Source organism: Phoenix dactylifera, chromosome 14 (genome assembly GCF_051530095.1).
Source record: "Phoenix dactylifera cultivar Ajwa chromosome 14, Ajwa_hap1_PhDact_Kaust_v1.1, whole genome shotgun sequence".
In the NCBI taxonomy this organism is placed as follows: domain Eukaryota; kingdom Viridiplantae; phylum Streptophyta; class Magnoliopsida; order Arecales; family Arecaceae; genus Phoenix; species Phoenix dactylifera.
Window position 1 is genome coordinate 28,649,938 of NC_143203.1, and position 21,096 is coordinate 28,671,033.

At 42.9% G+C, this 21,096-nt stretch overlaps 3 protein-coding genes and 1 long non-coding RNA gene across 6 annotated transcripts; 2 read left to right on the plus strand and 2 right to left on the minus strand.

The window, feature by feature from the left end:
• Positions 1–800: 800 nt before the first annotated feature.
• Positions 801–7,089, minus strand: LOC103711173 (uncharacterized). Of its 3 annotated transcripts, none has more exons than XR_016398350.1 (4): positions 6,884–7,089; positions 2,651–4,465; positions 2,190–2,278; positions 801–1,210 (listed from the first exon to the last, which is right to left on the minus strand). It is a non-coding gene; the product is annotated as an uncharacterized LOC103711173 (long non-coding RNA). The 3 variants fall into 3 exon arrangements; XR_604730.6 differs by having other exon boundaries at positions 2,021–2,278; positions 4,338–4,465; positions 6,884–7,072; XR_003386490.4 differs by having other exon boundaries at positions 4,338–4,465; positions 6,884–7,065.
• A 139-nt stretch (positions 7,090–7,228) lies between these two features.
• Positions 7,229–8,183, plus strand: LOC120108836 (pleckstrin homology domain-containing protein 1-like). Its single transcript, XM_039122565.2, has one exon. The coding sequence runs from the start codon at positions 7,357–7,359 to the stop codon at positions 7,831–7,833; it is 477 nt and encodes a 158-aa protein (XP_038978493.1). The 5' UTR covers positions 7,229–7,356; the 3' UTR covers positions 7,834–8,183.
• Positions 8,184–12,740: 4,557 nt separating this feature from the next.
• On the minus strand, positions 12,741–16,729 carry LOC120108834 (LRR receptor-like serine/threonine-protein kinase EFR). Its single transcript, XM_088710766.2, has 2 exons — positions 13,672–16,729; positions 12,741–13,286 (listed from the first exon to the last, which is right to left on the minus strand). The coding sequence occupies exons 1-2, from the start codon at positions 16,373–16,375 to the stop codon at positions 12,904–12,906; spliced, it is 3,087 nt and encodes a 1,028-aa protein (XP_088566892.1). The 5' UTR covers positions 16,376–16,729; the 3' UTR covers positions 12,741–12,903.
• A 28-nt stretch (positions 16,730–16,757) lies between these two features.
• OTP81 (Tetratricopeptide repeat (TPR)-like superfamily protein) lies at positions 16,758–20,544 on the plus strand. The gene has a single exon (XM_008797293.6). It carries the CDS (start codon positions 17,479–17,481, stop codon positions 19,711–19,713), a length of 2,235 nt encoding a protein of 744 aa, XP_008795515.3. The 5' UTR covers positions 16,758–17,478; the 3' UTR covers positions 19,714–20,544.
• The last annotated feature ends 552 nt before the right edge of the window (positions 20,545–21,096 follow it).

The window sequence follows — 21,096 nt, forward strand, 5'->3', positions numbered from 1 at the left end:
TCACGTGACCCGCGCGTTGCCGGGTTGTGCTGTTGCCTTGCCCCTTTTGCTTTTAGGCGCTGCGTTAATCCAACTATCACATGCACCAACTTGCTTCATGATCAGGTTTTTATGTCTTATATATTTGGTGGCAAGATTCTTGCCTGAACACCTGTTATCGTACGCCTTCATATCCTAATCCCGCTTTCAGGTCTCTCAATACCATACGCCAACGTGCGGTCGGTTTTGTTTCATTTATCAGCAGTTCCCTGAATGGTAGTAGGCCACAAAAGATGGGGAGTGGGGCGAGCCGTGGTTATGGCCCCTGTCCAGTCTGGATGAGCATTACTCTTCATACGTATTCTTGGGACTTTCTGGACTTACTTGGCTATGGATTCCCGTTTTTAGAGAAAATAGCGCTGGCTGCCAACCAATCTCGGCCAAAACCTTTAGCAGCAGCGGGAGCCTCCGGCACTGCTACGCCCTCTTCCAGTATACCTCTCTAGGTTAAAGCAGACAAATAATTTATAAAAAGCTACCTTTCTTGCACATGTAAAATAATAATAAAAAAAGGTCTTCTGGATTAGATCATCCATAAATACAGCACAAATGGAAGATCATATGGGAACGGACAACAGTAAGTTTGCTGAGACAATCACTGGAAGGCATAACTAATGAAAGTACATTAATTACAGTTTGAGATGGATCCAGCTGTCAGGCTTGGTTGTGAAGCGTAGGGGGCGACGGTGGCACGCAGCACGAGCCAAGGGCTTGGGATTCACGCTTTATACATTGTCAACTGCTCATGCATGCCCATAATATACAGTTCTAAAATTTTCGCATACCACTAAGAACAAAAGCAACTAAGGAATTTCGAGTTATGAAAGCATACATCTTTCAAATGCATGCCTGCCTTCTACCAAAAAAATACACGTGAAAATTGGAAAAAACTACAACTTCCCGTGAGACGTTTCCAAATGTCCATGTCTTGCACATCGATTGCCACCATACAACATAAAGTGAATATTTACTGGATACTGGTTAATATTCAAAAAGAAATAGGAGGAATATCCCATGATTTTAAGCTGCAAATTAGAATGTGTCTCCGATCAATGCATGGCAACTTTATCCCTTAAGCATCCGTAGTCAATTCAACCAGAACCTTGAAGCTGTCAAATTGCCTTCCACAACAGCACCACAATTGGCCAGTCTCTGAATCGAATTCATTAGCCTGAAGGGGAAAAAACAACCTTCAAGATTCAGGATGCCATGTTTGCATTGAAAATAAGAACATACTTTTATGGCTACAGTACGCATTGAATATTTAGAGGTTAAAAATTTCGTATAATGAAAAGGGCTTCAAGCTTTATTCAGAATTAGTTTTGAGAATTAGCTTTTTAAAAGTAGAAAAGTTAGTCCCATATTCATTTTCAGCAAGGTTAATTATATTCTCAAGGTTTATTTCAAAATAAAAGCAGGATCACATCTACGAAACAGCATTTTGGAGTCACACGGAACCAAATTAGCAGGTCCATATGAAGGCAGTTTACGATATGGAGATCTTGATTCGTCACCTGATCAGGACTCTAACGTGCACACCATGAAACAAAACAGATGCATAATTCTGCTTGTGCATCAGCTGATGAATCAAGTCTGTGCAGGTTCGAGAAAAAGTTCAGTGTATGTGCAATATTATTGCATCTGAAGAAAACAAATAAAAATGCCCTTTTTTCTTCAAGCCATTGTTATCAGCAAAGTCAAATAATTTCATCAACAATCTGATGCAAGGCCAGAAAATCAGACCACCAATTCCTTGGTTCTTGCTTCTATATGATACTGAAGTTTTGTTAAAAATATGAAAAATGAAGCAATAACTGGCAAGATTTTCATAACAGAGCTGAATTACAATTTTATAAAAGAGATTGACATAGAACTATACAGACAACTTCAGCAATAAACATGTACTGCCTGCAGAGGAACAAATATGATAATGGAAATAAAAAGCTTTAGAGAAAAAACCTAATTAATCTACCATACTGACCTTTTCATCGATCCACATTAGTGAACTTAGTTGATTGTTTAATAGTCGAACGGCAACATCAATAGGAGTCATACCATCAACCACATCAAGGTCACCCAACTAAACAAAATATGCAGAGCACTGGTAGCTAAGAAGGCTATGACTAATTCGAAATCTTGTAGAGATGTACCTGACTAGAATTTACTTTTTGAATAATTGATTTTATTTGTTTGGCCATCCGTTGCATTTCCCTCTCAATAAATTCAGCTCTTTCATAACCTGACATTTCAGGAGAGATAATGAATACAGAGATGCTAACATAAGTGCTGTATGAAATCTAATATAAACATTGCGGCCCTAGAAATAACTATCAAGATGCACCCCCTTAAGGTTGCATTTGGTTCAGAATGAGGAAGGTAGAATAGCCATAGTTATACCTACTAGCATAGTTATGCCACAATTTATTCCTTTTATGTACTCTGCCTTTTTTTTTCTGGCTACAGTATTTGGAATAACTTTTGGCTAAAGGTGTTTTGCTACACGCACACATACAGAGAGAGGAGGGAGGGAGGGGCGGAGGGCATACATGATAGATTTATGTTAGAAAATGTATAAGCAAGTTTGACTGGAATAAGTATTTCATGCTCATACCTATTTCCTAAATGCTGATTGGCTGGCATGCGGCTTATTTCAAGCCTCATGCCTGCTCTGTTCTGCACCCATATGCTGCCTAAAGATCTTAAAAAAGTTCTCAAGAAGCATCCAAAAACTGCACCCGAGTATTGGCATAAACATAAAAATCCAAATAGATCTAGAATCAAAAGAGTCAATGATTGCAAGAAAATATCCAATTCATGTGCGCAATAAGTATAAACGGGAAGGATCTAATAAAGGTGCCCAGCTGGTTGAATGGACACGAATCCAACCATATTACCGATCCATATAGACCCAAGCCATAGAAGATATCCTTATTACTTGGCTAGGCAAGGTCAAAAACAATCCTAGTTTCAGCAAGGTTAGGGATGCATCAAGTAAAACTGGACATGACACATTAAACCAGAATAAGTACAATTTGGCACAACAGTAATTAATCTAAAATAATTGGCTCAGTATACACAACTTGAACCAAACCCAAGGGACCTGATCCAACTGCCCACCAAGCACATGGATCCAATCTAGCCGTCTAGGACACAATTATAACCATGACTTTATTTCGGGTCAAGTCTACGTGACTTGGAAATCTACTAGCCCATCTGCACCCTAGTTGTGACACCTTCTCTAGGATTCTTTCTAGTACAGCCACAATAGAATTTTGGAGATTGCTTCCCCTGCAGTGAAACTGATTCTAGCAGGATCTTCGGCCTCTCAAATCACATAAACAGATGCCACATCATAATGATTTAAAAAGAGAATGTGTGTGTGTCTATCATGTATGCCTATCCAATAACTTACATAAAACCTTGTCAATCAACAGAAAATCATAGTTTATTCTGTTAAGGAGTTTGCAAGGGAAAATATTGTTGTGAAACTAAGGAGTGCTAAGCAAAGATTGCAAACAAAATTCAGTATCAACAGAATTGGCTCCCATAGGCTCCTGTCACTGAATTTGAAGCAAATACCTTCAGAAAACTTTGGTAGTTTCCAAGTTACTGATAAAAAGGGTAAATAAGTTATGGAAGTAACACAAACTCCACACTGTTAAATATTAATTATCACATCGTGTACAGCAACAATATGCTGTGTCATTAAACAGACAGCCCGTCATACTGGGATAAGATACGAACAAATGGCTTGTAGTTTAAATAGATGAGAAAGAGCAGGTGGAATTCCAAAACATATTAATTACAGAAATCAGGGGATGGAGGATGAGAAGAAATCGGGGGGAGAGCTACACGAGAGGCAAGTTAATATTTGAAAGCAGAACTGGAAGTCTACTAATCCCTTTAGACAAACAGTTCTATCTACAAGTCACAATAGCCAAACTTATACTAGAAATTCCAAAAGCAGTCATAAGTAAATAAGACTCTTATAGAGGCTCAAGTTCCAGTATCTTAAAATTTAAGTGCTTCCTAAATGAAGTCCTTATCTTAAGGATTTCGTGCAGTACATAACACCTACAGGCTTTTCAAACTTGCTATTATCAAACCAATTCAAAATTAAAAGAAAATAAAGATATGTTTAACATTTCTCAGCATTCTATTATACAAGCTCTCAAAAAAATGATGCAAAGGGAAAGTTTCCATATGATCTTCCGTATAGGTTGTACACCTATATGTGAATCCAGATCTTGGTAGCAAAACCATTAGCTGCAGATGCTGACAACATTTTGATCACACACCTTATCTTTTTTTGCAATTTTGATCACACACCCTGCCCTATAATATGACCTTCCAACATCACTGAGCCCTTTCTGAAATTTTGGTCGCAAACCTTATCTTTGCACTGTATAATTGCACATCAACCTATCTGCAATGAAGCATTAAATATCATTATGTACATCTTTGCTCCTTTGAACAGCATGTGGAAAGTGATATGCGAAAGCTTACATGTGGTTAAATCACTCAAAAGAAGGAAGCAAGAAATAATGTTCAAAGATGCATGAAACACATGAGAAGCTGGTCATCAGAGATTTCCTGCAGCTATCCTTTCATTTTCCACAGTTTTAACCAAACTACATGGTAGTTTTGTCAGAAGCTTTCCATTATTTCATGAAACACTTCCCTTGAACTTCCCAATTTTCAAAATTTCCCAATTTGGAGCAGCTTGATTACATGCGACAAGCCTGTCCCAACAATTAATGGTTCTATCATCTTCAATACCTTTGACAATCATGCAATTAAAACGTGAGTTTACACAAGCACTTGTTAGGTGCTCCTAAATTTGCTAGCCTTGTAAACATTCTTCTTCAATTGGTAGCAAATCCTGATAACAAGCTATCATGGCTCCCTCAACTCAATTGACTCATTCTAGGTCCTATGTAAAATTCAAATATAGTAGAGTTACAATGACCAACAATATGAACATGGCCGGTGGCTAAGCAAACTCGATCTCCAAAGTTTTGCAAGTACTCTAGCTCCACATGTTATAAACTGAAATAATAACATGAAAAGTGCTGATCTCATCTACTCTTGATTTGACATGCAATTCAGAGAAAGCTTCTAAATATATTTTAATCAACATATTGCAATACCTAGACATGACTTTTGCAAGCAAAGGTCTGCAGATATAATAAGCATCTTACTTCAAGGGACACTTTGTAGACTTTTCCCCCGACAACAATTCATGTAATTGATTTTAATGTTAGAAAGCATAAAAACCACCAAGTAATTAAAAATTATGTGGCATAAAGCATTAGAATGTCAGCAATTTAACCGCACTTCTATACCATATCTCTATTACAACCATATTGCTTTACATCAGGACTTCAATATTCCAATTTCATGAGCTTAAAATCAAAATATTCAACAAACTGCAAATAAGAACAAATCATGGAGATTGTAAAGCAATTAAGCAAATTCACTTGCTATAGTAGGCATATCGGGAAGACATTGCCATTCAGGTTAGTCCTCGTAGTTGTGGTCTTTTGTACATTCTTTAGTTTTTTATATAAAAAAGTACAACTTATTCGCAATAATGATCTTCTTGTGGACTTCAGGTATTGCCTCATTGTGGGTCGCCTTTACAAGCAAATTCCAGGAATTTTTTTGCTTAAAATATTTTTTTCTTAAGAAGATATACTAGTTGCTTTTATACGTTTTGTGAAGCAATATGGATTCTTTTTCTTGGTACGTGAAAGAAATCAAAATCTTCAACTGGAATGAAGATCAGTAACATACCTTTTGGAAGCACGTGGTCAAATGTTTCCAGGAACTTTCTTTAGCTAGAATTATGTGCTTTAAGTTTCTTGTCGTGTTTGTGAACATCCTCTTCGTTGTTATAGCATGAATTTACTGTCGGGAATCCATTTGCAATTAAAATGGAAACTCTTTCCCACAACCTAAGAGTCTTTTGGGTTCACGGATGGCAGAGGGAGATAGGAAGGAGGCGAGAAATATTTCTCTCTATTTTCTCCCATTTTTGATCCCCTACCTGTCATCATGAAGTGGTTGGGGAAGTTGTTGGGAGTGCATGGAAGTTATGATAACTACACCAAGTAGTTATCATCATGTAATAACTCCCACATGAGTCAGGACTTGGGCATGCCCTCATGGGCGCCTAGCCTTGGTTTCCAACAGTATCGCTACTTAACTTTGACGGTATCTGGCACCCTGTTGTGATTACTTGCATCTTCTAAATTAAATAGAAAGGAGATTTTGAAACCATGCTATTGACATCATATTTTATTACTTTAGGTATTGCTGGCTCTGTTAAAACATAACGGTGGGATTAAAGAACCCTTGGTAAGTTTTTAAGCTCTTCTTGGGATCACTAAGCACATATCAGGTAGCAAGCACCTGAAGATGCCTGAAACCAATCAACAACAATCATAGTGTGGTATAACCAGAAGTCCTTGCATGGAGGTTAGTCTTATGGTCGATCAGTTAATCACGTAACGACAGATAAAAAAAGAGAGTTTAAACTGGAGATATTAACAAAAAATATCTAACTCATTCAAAACAAACCCTAGGAGATATATCTTCCTACTTTCTCATGCTTACTGACCCTGTATTTCAACAAGTAAACTAGATTCTAAGGTTCACCAGCTGATAACATAAAACCTAGGGGAAGAATATGGATAAAACAAATCGTACAATCTCTTATTTAATTTATAGGGACAATTCATCGAACGCATAGCATTGGAACTTAGATGCCTCAAGGAAACGCTAATCTTTCCAGATTTTTATGAAGTCCAGAGCAGCAGAGAGATTTTTTGAGAATACATACCAGCTGAGAGATGGAGAAGAGAGAGTGTGCCTGGTAGCGATGACGCCAGAGAAGCAGAGATGAGGAGAAGGATCTCTTGAATCGGCGTTCCTTCTATTTAATTGCCTGTCCCCCCCCCCCCCGGAATCGCCGTCCCTATTTGCCGGTCCCCGCACCATTCGTTTCCTTCGCCCTGCTCCGATATTTACAAAGAGTTACGGCCTTGCCTACATATTAATTAATTAATTAATTAATTAGGAAAAAACAAGGTGATAAGTCGGCAACGGCGGTGACGATTTTAAGGCTGAGCGGCAGCTCCGGAGCGACATTTTTTCCCACCCTCGGATCAGATCATACCTCTTCCCTTATTCTGTTCGTCGAGTCATGGGAATAATTCCTTAACCCAAAGCGGGCATCAGACACCATTCATTCCATCCGGGCGAGGGCGAGGGCGAGGGCGAGGAAGAGGGAACGATCGGCGGCGCGCGCGAGAGATGGCGAGCCTGTGGAGGGCGGCGTGGGGGGCGTCGCGTGGGGCGGAGGACATGGGCGGGGGCGTGGAGTTCTGGTCGGACCCGGAGCGGGCGGGGTGGCTAACCAAGCAAGGGGAGTACATCAAGACGTGGCGGCGCCGGTGGTTCGTGCTGAAGCAAGGGAAGCTGTTCTGGTTCAAGGAACCGGTGGTGACCCGGGCGTCGGTCCCGCGGGGTGTGATCCCCGTGGCTTCCTGCCTCACGGTGAAGGGCGCCGAGGACGTGCTCAACCGGCAGTTCGCCTTCGAGCTGTCGACCAGCCGCGAGACCATGTACTTCATCGCCGACTCCGAGAAGGAGAAGGAGGAGTGGATCAACTCCATCGGCCGCTCCATCGTTCAGCACTCCCGCTCCGTCACCGACTCCGAGGTCGTAGACTACGACAGCACTCGCCACCACGCATCCGCCGATCAGCGCCAGATGGAAGGATCCTCCTGAATTAGGTGCGGCGCATCTCTCCAGGGCCCCTCATCTGCATCCGGACTGCTATTGCGCAATCTAGGGTTTCTTCTCCTTTCTTTCTTCCTTTCTTGGGTGTGCTTCTCTTGATCGTGTTGTACGGACTGTCTGCTTTTATTAATCGCGCTGTCTATATGTACATCTCTGACTGCTGTTGTAATTTGGCAGTGCTGGGAATCGATGTATAGGATCTATTCTTGTTGGTTGTGTCTCGATCCTTAAAAATTATCACATGCTTCATCTCCCTGCTTTGCCTTCTTCTTGTTATGTATTCCTACGATTTATGTGTACGACATCCGTTCCTTTGTTATACTATGTTCAATTCTTCAGATTTTCTTGTTATTATTAGCAAGTACTTATATTGCATGATCGTTGATGAGATGTGCGAACCCCTCTGACTCTTTCATTGAACTTCTGTGCAGCTTTTTTTTCTTTTTGATTTAAATAATTCTAGTTATCCTGTCTATGGATGTTATTTGTTGGTTTCCAGATCTGTTCTCCTTGCAGTATATAATTTGATTGGTCAGAGAGCTCTTAGAAACTGAATTGGATATCATGTAGTTGTCATATTCTGTTCGAATGCCAAGCACGTTGTCGAACATCCTTGTTACTGGTTTACAGAATCTTATTTTTTACTTGTCTTAATAACATCAGATTATGGCTATCTTTCTTATGGGGCTTTTATCACCTCTCGGATGTCCATTTTACTGCACAAGAGTCATGACATGCTCTTGCATTCATTGAGCTTATATCCTGGGAACCATTCATCTGGTGATTTTTTTTTTTTTTTTTACAGAAATTCTATGCAGAATTTGTTTCTACTAAATAGAAAGTGCTTAGTTATTATTGACTGGAAGTTATGTGTAGTTGTTCCCTCTATATCCTCTATGTTTGGAATCAAATATAAAGTGCCTATCCGATCCCAGCAACCTTCACCAATGTTTTTTTCCTCTCTATCTCCCTCACCTGATTCCTTTTCCAATAGTAGAACCTTTCCTTATCATCTTCATATCTCATGGTTTCAAGGTTATAAGGAGCACATAAAATCAGATTCTACTGTTTCTTCTTAAGGGGAGATAGTCCAATGCTCCTGCTGAATTTTTGGCTATGATGAGACGTCAAAGTTGTAGCAAAACCAATATGCATCTCACAAAAATACTACACATGAACCTCCTATGTATATGAAAGCTCAGAGAAATGATTCTGGGCGTTCTAAGTAGAAATCCATGCTCTTTCAAGACCTTTCATAGCTAGCATAGCTGAAATTACTACATGATATCCCAAGGCATTTCAACAAATGTCCTGCAATATAGCCATGAGATCTTCTTGTTCTTCTTTTAGTACTGCATCCTGATCATTGGCTTATAATCATGTTCATCTATAGTAAGGGCTTGTTTGGAGCTATGTATGCCAACTTAACCTTGCCTTGAGTTGCATGCAGATTGAGATGTAGGTGGGTCGAGCTGCATCATGCCAATGAGGTTGTTTGGATGGTGGGTTGAGCTCACAAGTGGGAGGCACCATGCTATCGAGGATCGGAGGTAGGAGATGCAGCAGAGTGAGTCCTCTCTCTCTATGGATTGACAACGAGAACTCCTCTCTTCCTGTTGCAATGAGTCGCCAAGTGGTGTGGATGCCATCCTTGACCTTGCACTCGAAGCAGCTGAGGGCGGCCTCGTCGAGTAGGGTGGATCAGGTTTGCACACTCTTGGAGGGGGTCGAATCAGATTGCAAGGACCAAATGCCAGAGGAAAGACATTACAATGAAGTACGGATCTTGGGAGATCTGCGGAGGGGGTAATGGTGGAGAGGAGGAAGAGGAGGGCGGGGACGGGTGCGGTGGAGGAGTTGGGTGGAGGTGTTGAGAAATCGAGGGGGTGGGGAGGGGGTATAGAGGAGTCAGGATGGGTGGGGAGATAGGGGGTTGTTGCATGGATGAGCTTACAGCTTGTCTTGCATCCAATTTGGCTGCAAGTGGAGCTTTGGTATGGAGGGGTTTCATTTGTAGGGCCACTGGAAGTTGTCCTGCTTTGCAAGTCCAACTACAAGACACCAGCAACTGGGATGGCCTGCCGTGGACTGGACTTATAGGGCAGGCCAACTTGTAGCACACCAAACAGCTCCCAACATCAATTGAAGGACGAGGGACAAAACTTAGAAGCAGCCATGGTGTGACAAGTGAATTTTCAGGCATGATGGGCTTAAACTGTTCACTAAGCTTACATCTCTTTAAACTATCCTGGAGAGCTTGCTGTGATATTCATACAAGTGAAGATACCAATGTTAGTAGTGTTTAGTGATGATATGAAGTCTAGGTTAAATGTTAGCTAGAATTCCAGAAGAAAGCTTTCGGCACTGAAGCAGAGGAATGAGATGTAGTTTTAGTAGAACCAAAAGTCAGTAAAAGGAGACGATCAATATTGATGGCCAGGAGATATTGCAGGATGATCATATTCCTTATTTTGCATCAATTCAAAAAAAGGGATTGAATGAACAAATGGATGGAGGCAGAATTTCCATCCCAGTGGACTGAAAAGTAAACTGATTGATATATACGGTTGCCTTTGTATGAAATGGTTCTGCTGTTAGACTGAGCATGTTGGAAGATGAGTTGTGAGTAGGCAGTAGTCTTTTCCCTCCCCTCTTTCAATTTGCTTCACTTCTTACATAATTTCATTCTTTTAGGTAATAGTATTCGATAAAAATGGCAACCAACTAAGTTGAAGCTTGGGTGGTGCCTCTATTGAAGATCAGGGGTGCTTTGTGGAACATTTTTGTAAATCTGTTGAATGCTTTGTTTCTGCTTTATGATAAATAATATGTGGGAAGAATGTTATATTATTCTGCTGGCTGTTGAACCTTTCCCGTGGTACATTTCCAAGTGAGCAGAAAGGAAACATTTGAACTGCCGACAGCCAATTTCTAAAATTACAATACTTATCAAAACTGGCCACTAATGTACAGATCAGCTACAGTGAAAATTAATTGGAACATGTAACATTCTTCATCTTGCTGTAAGTTGGGTCCCATCACAGATTTAAATTTCAAAGAGCCAAAGGTTTATGTGTAGCAACTTTTTGCAACCCTTATAAGCACATCCCATTTTGCATGCATTTTCATGACAACATCTATCATAATTTAACAAATTTAATCAACCTCTTCTCTGCTTCTTGTAATGTTTCCATCCTTGCTATCCTTGCATTTCTTGATTAATATGTCATTGCAATCTATAATCTGTCACTTTCTCAGGCAAAGCTTTTTAGAAAATATGTAGAGATGTAAAGTACCATTTGATTCTTCATTTGTTGGCCTCTTTCCTACCAACATTTCCAGTGAGACGATTTTATAGCCGTTAACAACTCCTTGTATTCACATGATGCCTCCTGTACTCTAATCTGCACATAAACACAGAAGAAGATGGAGCATTCAGTGAATAAGAAATGGAAACTTATCCTAAATACATGAAGCATCAAAAGATAAATAGGGGATAAGATTACCTAAGGACGTAAGTGACTTGGATATGAACATATAATGAAATTTGGGCACTTATCATTATTGTTTTGATGGTTGATTTCATAAAAATTGTGGATTTTGTACAGGAGCTCACTGACTTGGTGAATACCAAATCCTCATCTGTTTTATGAGATTAATGGATTTTGTTGGGAACTTGTTGTGCTTGTTGTTTCAATGGTTGATTCCATTGTAGTTATGGATTTTGTATTTGTTAAACTCTATGAATTTTTTTAGCCTATCCAGTATAGGTTTGACCGTTTTCCTCTTAAGATTTTTAGATATTTGTTAAAAAATTTCCTTGTTAATTAGCAATTCAGTTATCTCTTCTCTGGCTGTGCCCCAATGGTCTTGATATTTCAAGCCAGTCACTGAACTAATTGTTTAAGTTAATGATTTCCTATTAATTATCAAATATTGAGACATATGTCGGTACAATATTTTTGATTTTTGTAAAAAAAATCTTATTATATGATTCATTAGAATACCGGGTCCCAAAATTAAACGGAAACTAACAGTTCTGGATTTTATACCTGTAGCAATGCATCATCTTTGCTAGAATTATAGGATGTTTCGGACTGGATGGTTGCCGGTCCAAAATCACCAAACTGCTTTGAATTTGCATCCTCCTGAATAAATTAGAGGATGGCTCAGACTGGAACCTTGCCGGTCCAAATATGTCAAATGAGCGCATCTATCATGTTAAAGCAGGATACTGTATGGTTTCATATCACAGTGAATAATGGTGTTGGGCAATGATGGTGAAGATGATCCGTTGCAGAAGCAAACATCCCATGCTGTAGTAATTCTTCAAACAAGGTTCAAATTTCAAGGCATGCTTCCCATCAACTTTTGGAAGAGCAAATCCTAAAGATCTCCTCTTGGCATGAAGTTGAAAACTATGGTTTTAAATTCATTGCTTCGGAGGTCCTAGGCCGAGGAAGATTTTGACAAGGTTCCATCGATCCGAGGTTTTGCATTTTGCGGTTCCTCTTCTATGAAAAACTAAATTGCAGGTTTTGTTTTATCAGGACCCAGATTTCCTTTCTATCAGGACCAAGAACGGGGAGGATGCCGTTTTCTTTGTTTTGTGCTAGGGGCACGCGGGTACTCGAAATTCTGGAATACCCCACAGCTTGCCATTTCTGATGACAAACTGAACCCGTGGGCGGGGCGGGGTTCAAAGACATTCCTTTTATTTGGCATTTTCAGCTTGGATATCATTTCACCTGGAAGAAGCTGCAGGGAGACTTGACGCTGTCCATGCATTGAATCCTGGCCATCCATAAACTGCTACCGGACTCAAGACTTGCTATGGCGTTGATGATAACACTTGGTGAAAGATTTTTCTCTGTTTACTTTTATGTAATCTGAAGAGACAAAGCTATAGTGATTCATCGTATAAAGTGAAATCCGTGGAGGAGGATTTTGTTGTACATAATGCTCTCAAGATAACATGTCTCTTGTACCATGTCTGTCATCTCCTTCATTCACATTTCTCTGCTGTGGCCGTCAAAGATGTGTCCGCCGCTATTTGTCTCAGGTATCGCCTCTAAGAAGCCTGGCTCTGATAGCATGCAATTTCATGGCAACATCTCTCATCTCCAACCGTGCGTTTGGTTGTGCTACAGAGCAGGATAGGCCGATGCCAATTACTGAAACCAAGCATTGCTCCATTCTGCTGCTCATGATACTACGTTGCCTCCCATCAGACACCATTTCTTCGTCTCCTATTAGTAATGATCGTGGATCAATAATTTCCATTGTTCGTTCAGGATATACCATTCTTGCAAGATCGTGGAGGCATGATCCATCGTTGAATGCTTCATCAGTTGGTCTCCTCCCTGTAAACATCTCCAGTAGAAGAATCCCATAGCTGTACACATCACCTCTCGTGGAGACATCACCGCCCATTCCGTACTCTGCAGTTCACGCATATCATTCTTACAAACAGTGGAAAGAAATACTGCTGGTCCATCAAATGGAAAAAAAATAATCCATGCTCTATCCCTTCTACCTATGAGGTATTAGATCAATGTTTTGGCAGAACATTGAAAGGGAGCTTTTTAGCAAAAAAGGTACCATCGAAACTAATCCAAGAAAGAAATCCCGTTCATTTATCAATAAGAAGACTTGTTCTTTGTTATATAGTCTAGATAGTGGTTGAGTTCGAGATCAACTTTACAAATAGCTATTCAATCATTTGATGATAACCATAATTCTCAGCTAATTGTTAAAAACCCATCATTCATCATGCAAAATATAACGATTTGAAGGTGGATACAGGAAGGCGCAAGCCATTATTACCTGGAGGAACGTATCCTACGGACCCTTTGATCGCAACGGAGCTGGTTTGAATTTTAGAATTCCTGTCCTCGAGCAGTACCTTGGCTAACCCAAAATCACCCACATGGGCAGTCAACTCATGATCTAGAAGGACGTTGCTTGGCTTAAGATCACAATGAGCTACCGGTGCCTGGCATTGGTGATGGAGATAGTCCAATGCGGAAGCTACATCAATGCTTATGTCTAACCTCTGAAGAATGTTGAGAACTTTGGAAGGATGCTGCTCCCCTGGATCTGGATGCAGCCACTCCTCTAGACTCCCGTTGGGCATAAACTCGTAAACTAGAGCTTTGAAATCATTGCCGGCAGAGTCCACGCTTGAACAACAAGTCAGGATCTTGATGAGGTTGCGATGCCTGATATGACTGAGGGCTTCGCACTCAGCCATGAAGGTGGCGGAAGCTCCATGGTTTCGGAGTTTGAGGACCTTTATAGCGACCACGGATCCGCTAGCGTCCAGAGTTCCTCTGTAGACAAGGCCGAACCTTCCTTCACCAATCAAATTTTTTGAGGAAAATCCATCAGTGGCTTTACGTAGCTCTCTGTAAGAGATCTTCATGTAGGGTTCCTCCAACAAAGAAGGGGCTGGTAGGGGAGTCTTTCTGGGCCTTCTCAAACCATAGGATATGAAGCACATACATGATAGTAAAGCTAGAGCTGCTAGCGTACAAACGATTGGGATTACTATTTTGGTTACCCGGTTGCTCGGCTTTGTCTTAGAAGTCGTAACAGGGCATTCAGGCAGTCGCAGCTCTGGAACACCTCCACAAAGCTTGGCATTTCCCCCGGCAGAAATAGCAGTAACATTTCTAAATACCCCCTCTTGTGGTACTGCACCCTCCAAATTGTTGAACGACAGATTCAAGTGCCACAGAGAATGCAGGCTGCCCCCTAGATATTCTGGGATCTGTCCTGACAGATTATTTCTTGAAAGATCGAGATACTGGATACCTTTCAACTTCTGCAAAGATGAAGGAATGGCTCCTTCAAACTTGTTGTTCTGCATGTGCAGATATTCCATGCTCTCACAATCACCCAATGCCTCCGGAATTTCACCTGAAAGTCTGTTCCCAGAGATATCCAGCTCCCCAAGATTCTTCAACTTACCAACCTCCGCCGGTAGGTGTCCAAGAAGCGAGTTGCGAGCGAAACTAAGAAATACCGATAGGGAGGGGATTCCGATGACTCGTGCAGGGATCGCACCATCGAGTTTGTTGTCGGAAAGGTCTAGAAATTGCAAATTGATGCATCGCCCAAGGCTCGAAGGAATGCCTCCTTCGATATCATTTTTTCCTAGATGGAGATCGTTCAACCGGGAGAGATTGCCGAGGGAGAATGGGATTGATCCCGAGAGTTGGTTTCCGGACAAACTCAGCAGTTGCAAATCCTGAAGCCGCCCAACGGACTCCGTAATGCTACCGGCAAGAAAGTTGTTTTCCATTCGCAGAACGGTTAAGCTAGCCAGGTTCCCGATCCCGTCAGGGACGGTTCCACGTATGTGGTTCCCACCCAGGATCAGCATGGAGAGCTGGGTGGAGAGGTTGGCGATGGAATTGGGCAGCTCACCTTCAAAACTATTGCTGTCGAAGTCCAATACCTGCAACTTCGTGCAATTGCTCAATGAAGTGAGGAAATCCAAACCGCTGGCATCCCCTGCTCCCAGCTGATTGCCCTCAAAATTCAGCCAAAGGAGACCGCCTAATCTGCCCAGGTCCGTCGGCACCGATCCGCCGAAGTTGTTGTAGCCAAAATCAAGGTTCGCTAGGCCGGAAGCATTCGACAGTGAAGCTGGAATTGGTCCAGCGAGCCGGTTGCCGCCCACATAAAACGTCTCGAGCCTCGGAAGAGCTCGGCCTAAATTTGATGGGAGGCTTCCGTGCAGTTGGTTGGTTGCAATGGCGACAAAAGTGAGGGCTGAGAGATTGTAGAGGGATCGAGGTATCATACCGGATAGCTGATTTTCGGCAATCTGGAGGAACTCCAGCCCTGCGATCAAGCCGATTCCGTCGGGGATGCTCCCCACAAGGTTGTTTCTTCCCATCGCTAGCCTGGTGAGGGACGAGAGGTTTCCGATGGACGGTGGGATGCTGCCGGTGAGATTATTGACAAGAAGGTACAGCACTCGCAGCTTCGGCAGCGAGGTGAGCTCGGCGGGTATCTCTCCCACGAGCATGTTGTCGCCCAAGTCTAAGTGCCTCAGTTCCCTGCAGCTGGACAGATTGCCCGAGATCCGGCCGTCGAAAGAATTGGAAGTCAGGTTGAGGATTCTCATACCAGTAAGTTTCCCGAGCTCTGGAGGAATGTCGCCGTACAGATCGTTGCCCCCGAGGTTGAGTTCTTGGAGTAAGCTGAGGTTTCCAAGGGATGGAGATAGTGATCCGGCCAACCTCTTGGACTGCAGGTTGATGATTGTCACCCTTTGGTTGCTGGCGCTGCATTTTATCCCTTCCCATTGGCAGAAATGGATGGTGTCGTTCCAGGAGCTCAAGGCTCCGGCGGGACCATCGGCCATCTGACCTTTAAATGCGAGCAGGGCAAACCTGTCGGTTTCGTTTCCGGCAAGGGGTTTGGCTTCTCCTTGCTGGAGATCGGTGGCAGCAAGATACAAAATCCCGTATACGCATAGACAAGCTGCAGAGATGAGGAACATTCGGGGACGCTCCATTTGGTTTAGAGAAGCGAACTTTTGTAGGTAGCAAATTTGATGTTTCCTCCACTGTCACCGTCTCCTAGAAATATATCTCCTCCTCAACAATAAGTCTTTCTTGTTCTCACGACACCTCCAAGCCAGGTAATCTTCAATAATGTTAGACTCAACGCATATGAGAACAGAATTCGTGAGGTAGTGGCCGGGTAATCTTCAATAGTTTTAGACTCAACGCATATGAGGACAGCAGTATTCGTGAGGTAGTTGGGAGCTTTCTGATAAGCTCCTCAACGAGAAGTCTTCTTGTTCGCACCACACCTCCAGGCCCAGGCAATCTTCAATAATTTAATACTCGGCACATATAAAACAGAAGTCCTGGGGTAGTTGGGGAGTTTTTCAAAAAGGCTCCATCAGCATGGCCGAAGGGGTTACAAATTTGACGGTGCTCGTCTATATGCGGAGCAAATATGTTTCAGTCAATATTTTATGCTGTTTCTCTCGCGGCCCCCGTCTTTCAAAAAAATATACTTGCTCCGGCGTGTAATCTCCTCGATGGTAAGTCCTCTTGTTCACGCATGCAACACCCCCAGACCCAGGCAATCTTCAATAATTTAACGCTCAAAAAGGCTCCATCATCATTCGAGAAGGGGGGTTTGATATTTGATAGTGATTAACTTTCTCGCTTTGATCGATTTGAAACGCAAGGCGGGAGCAAAGAGCGAGCGGGTGGAGGCGGCAGCCACGGAAAGGCCCATGTAGAATGCCTGGCAGATGAAGGGAAGTGATGTTAAATTACTGTTGGATTCATCAGCGGTCAACCTTGTTTTCTTGGATACGTGCTTGGATATTTCCGGGACAAGTTGGCGAACGTTTCTCTCTTCCGATGATTGGGTACGTGTCACTTCCTCTCACCCACCCATCCCCAGGGCCCCCGTGGAAAAATCGTCGTCTTTTGACTCACCCTCATAAGCTCAGGGGAGACGAGGAGGGCGCCACGTACGTACCTCGGAGGGTGGTGTAGGTTGGCGCTCCGAGTAAGCATCCTCGGTCGCGCCGCGCCCTCGTCTTCCTTTTCACCTTTCAAGCAAACAACCGCGGGCGACGCAGACTTGAATTCCTTCATGACGACTCGCATGCTCTCACCTCCTCTCTCCGTTATTCCTCCTCGCAACCTCGGACCCTCGCACGACTACAACGACAACGAGGACCGCCGCCGCTCTGGAGACCATCCCGTGCTCGCGTTTCTTGACGGCTACAAGAGCCTCGACGCCGCACAGCTCAGGCAAACCCACGCCCGCATGCTCCGCCTCGGCCTCTTCTCCCACCCCTACTCCGCCAGCCGGCTCCTCACCGCCTGCTCCCTGTCTCCCTCCCCTGACCTCCGTTACGCCCTCCGGATGTTCGACCAAATTCCCCACCCGAACCTCTACGCCTGGAACACCCTCATCCGCGCCCACGCTTCCAGCCCCAACCCCGATTCCGGTCTCCGCCTCTTCTCCCGCATGCTCCGAGACAGCCCTCACTCGCCCGACAAGTTCACCTACCCCTTCGCCATCAAAGCTGCAGCAGAGCTCTCCGCCCTGGGAGAAGGCGCCGCCCTCCACGGGATGGTCGTCAAATCCCCCTTCCGTTCTGACATCTTCATCCTCAACTCTCTTATCCACTTCTATGCGGCCTGCGGGCATTTGGATCTTTCCTACCGGGTGTTTCAGAAGATTCCTGCGAGAGATGTCGTTTCTTGGAATTCCATGATCAGTGCTTTCGCTCAAGCAGGTCAGTGCGATGGGGCGTTGCAACTGTTTCAAGAGATGTTGGGTGAGAATGTGAATCCTAATGATGTCACTGTGGTCAGCGTTCTCTCTGCTTGTGGCAAGAAAGGGGACTTGGAACTTGGGAAGTGGATCCATTCTTATATCAGGAGAAATGCTATCGACGAAAGCTTGGTACTGAGCAATGCGTTGCTCGATATGTACATCAAGTGTGGCAGCTTGGAGGATGCAAAGTTGCTGTTCGACCAGATGAGCGTGAGGGATTCCATCTCATGGACCACCATGCTTGTTGGTTGTGCAAGGTCAGGGGAATTTGATGCTGCCCGGCACATTTTTGATGCCATGCCTAGTCATGACATTGCATCTTGGAATGCTTTAATCTCAGGCTATGAACAGAGCTGCCAACCGAAAAAAGCATTAGCACTTTTTCATGAATTGCTGCAGGCTGATGCAAAACCCGATCAGATCACCCTCGTTGCCGCACTGTCAGCTTGCTCCCAGTTGGGTGCATTGGAATTAGGCTGTTGGATCCATGCACACATGAAGAAGAATAGATTCAACTTGAATTCTCATCTGACGACCTCACTTGTTGACATGTACTCAAAGTGTGGAGACCTGGATAAGGCACTTGAATTGTTCAGGTCTGCAGAACAGAGAGATGTTTTTGTGTGGAGTGCGATGATTGCAGGTCTGGCAATGCATGGGAAGGGAAAAGCTTCTCTGGATCTCTTCATGCAAATGCAAGAGGCTAAGGTTAAGCCCAACAAGGTCACTTTTACGAATATACTTTGTGCTTGTAGCCATGCTGGATTGGTCAATGAGGGTGTGTTGTATTTCAGCCAAATGCTTCCGGTCTATGGCATTGCACCAAATGTGGAGCACTTTGGGTGCATGATCGACATCCTCGGCCGTGCTGGGCTGTTAGAAGAAGCCAAGGAGTTGATAGAAGATATGCCAATGCCACCTTCTGCATCGGTATGGGGAGCATTGCTTGGAGCTTGTGCGATTCATAAGAATATCGAACTGGGAGAATATGCATTTAGACATCTCAACGAGTTGGAGCCTAGAAATCATGGAGCTTATATTCTATTATCTAATTTGTATGCCAAGTCCAGGAAATGGGATGGTGTCGCAAGGTTGAGGAAACTGATGAAGGATACTGGGTTGAAAAAAGAACCAGGTTATAGCTCAATAGAGGTTCATGGTGTAGTTCATGACTTTCTTGTGGGGGATGTATCTCACCGACTTACAGGGAGAATATATTGCCAGTTGGATGAAATTACATCCAGACTGAAAGAAGTAGGTTATGTACCAAACAAGACACAGCTCCTGCAGGATATAGAAGAAGAGGATGTCAAAGAGAAAGCGCTGAATTTACATAGTGAGAAGTTGGCGATTGCTTATGGACTGATTAGTACAGGTTCACCTGCACCAATTCGGATTACAAAGAATCTCCGTATCTGTGATGACTGCCACTCATTTGCCAAGCTAATATCTAGGGCTTACAAAAGGGAGATAATTTTGAGAGATCGATATAGATTTCATCATTTTAAAGAAGGATATTGCTCATGCATGGATTATTGGTGAACCTTGTGGAGTTAGAGTTTACTCTTTGCATATGGAAGGTCCATTATATGATCAGCAGGACCAGTTTCAGCTGATCTTCTATCATAAACAATCGCCGTTGGGCTTACATAGTTAAAGGTTCACCTAAATTAAAAACTTTGGCCGCCAAGAGTCCCCAAACCTTTGGTTACTGCCACACAGCTGCCTAGCTTATATCCATTGTTTACAAGTCTGAGCGACCAGTACTGGCATCATCACTTGGAAGCAAGTTATGTTCATTTGTCGATCAATGCTAAATATTTTTGGATGCTTGGCAGTTCATAAATATTATTAGCAGACAGACGATCAGTGTCACTGCCCATTTTCTGTCAGTAATCTGCATTTCTACTGGAGACAGGCCTAGTTGCCAAAAAACATATCAGTTCAATTTTCAGAAGATGCATGATCTAGCAAATGCAAATAGTCGAAGCCTGTCTTACATCTGGAAGCAACTGTCAACAGGTCAGAGAAAGATGCATAAAGTTAATTTCTTTGTTAAAACTGAAGAATCATGTGAGAAACAAGGCCCCATGAACACTCATAACACCAAATACAAATTGATTGGAGTAGAGGAACTAGATAGGCTGGCTAGAGCCAGTTATTTTGAATTGTTGCGGAACATCCTAAGATGCACACAAGTAGTGCAAGCGAACTCTGAAAATGCTTGAGAAATCTTTTGATATGTTGTTTCGAAGTCATTCTCAATCCAACCCAGAGATCCATTTATGGTATAGCTTCTAGAGCAGCTCCTTGTATACTCTGACATTGCTCAAGGTTTGATAAAGCATTTTATTTTGTGTTTTATCACTTGCATAATTATATGTTTGGATATCCTTGCTGCTTGCTTATGATTTGGTTGACCTCATCATCCCGCTGCATGAGCTGTTTGCATTGCCAAGGGCCTCAGAGAATTTGTATTAAGATAAAAGGTCCCATTGTTTTCAATAGAAATATATTAGGTGTTTCTGAACCATCTCTATTTTGTGCCAATGCTCGGCGCTAACCAAACATCAAATAAATCTAATCCATACCCATGAATTGGGGTTGAATACTTGCATATTGAAGAGCTAGCCATCACAAGGAAACAATTGGTGGAATTTTTTCATGCTTGAAATCTAGAAGTGGCAAGTGAGTCGTTCAATGTAACTGTTGCTGGTGGTCCAAACCGAGAACGATTGGCACAGCGGTGTGAACGGGGTTCCGTTTGAGTTGCCTTGGTTGGTGTTGATTGCGCTCCACCTTCCACCGGGAAACCTGCAAGCAAGCCTCGCACCACCACTGGGGTAGTGGGGGCCCTCCGACGATCAAGTCAGAGGAGATTGGAGGAGAAGGAGAGATAATAGTAGCAAGTAAGAGAATGCTCTG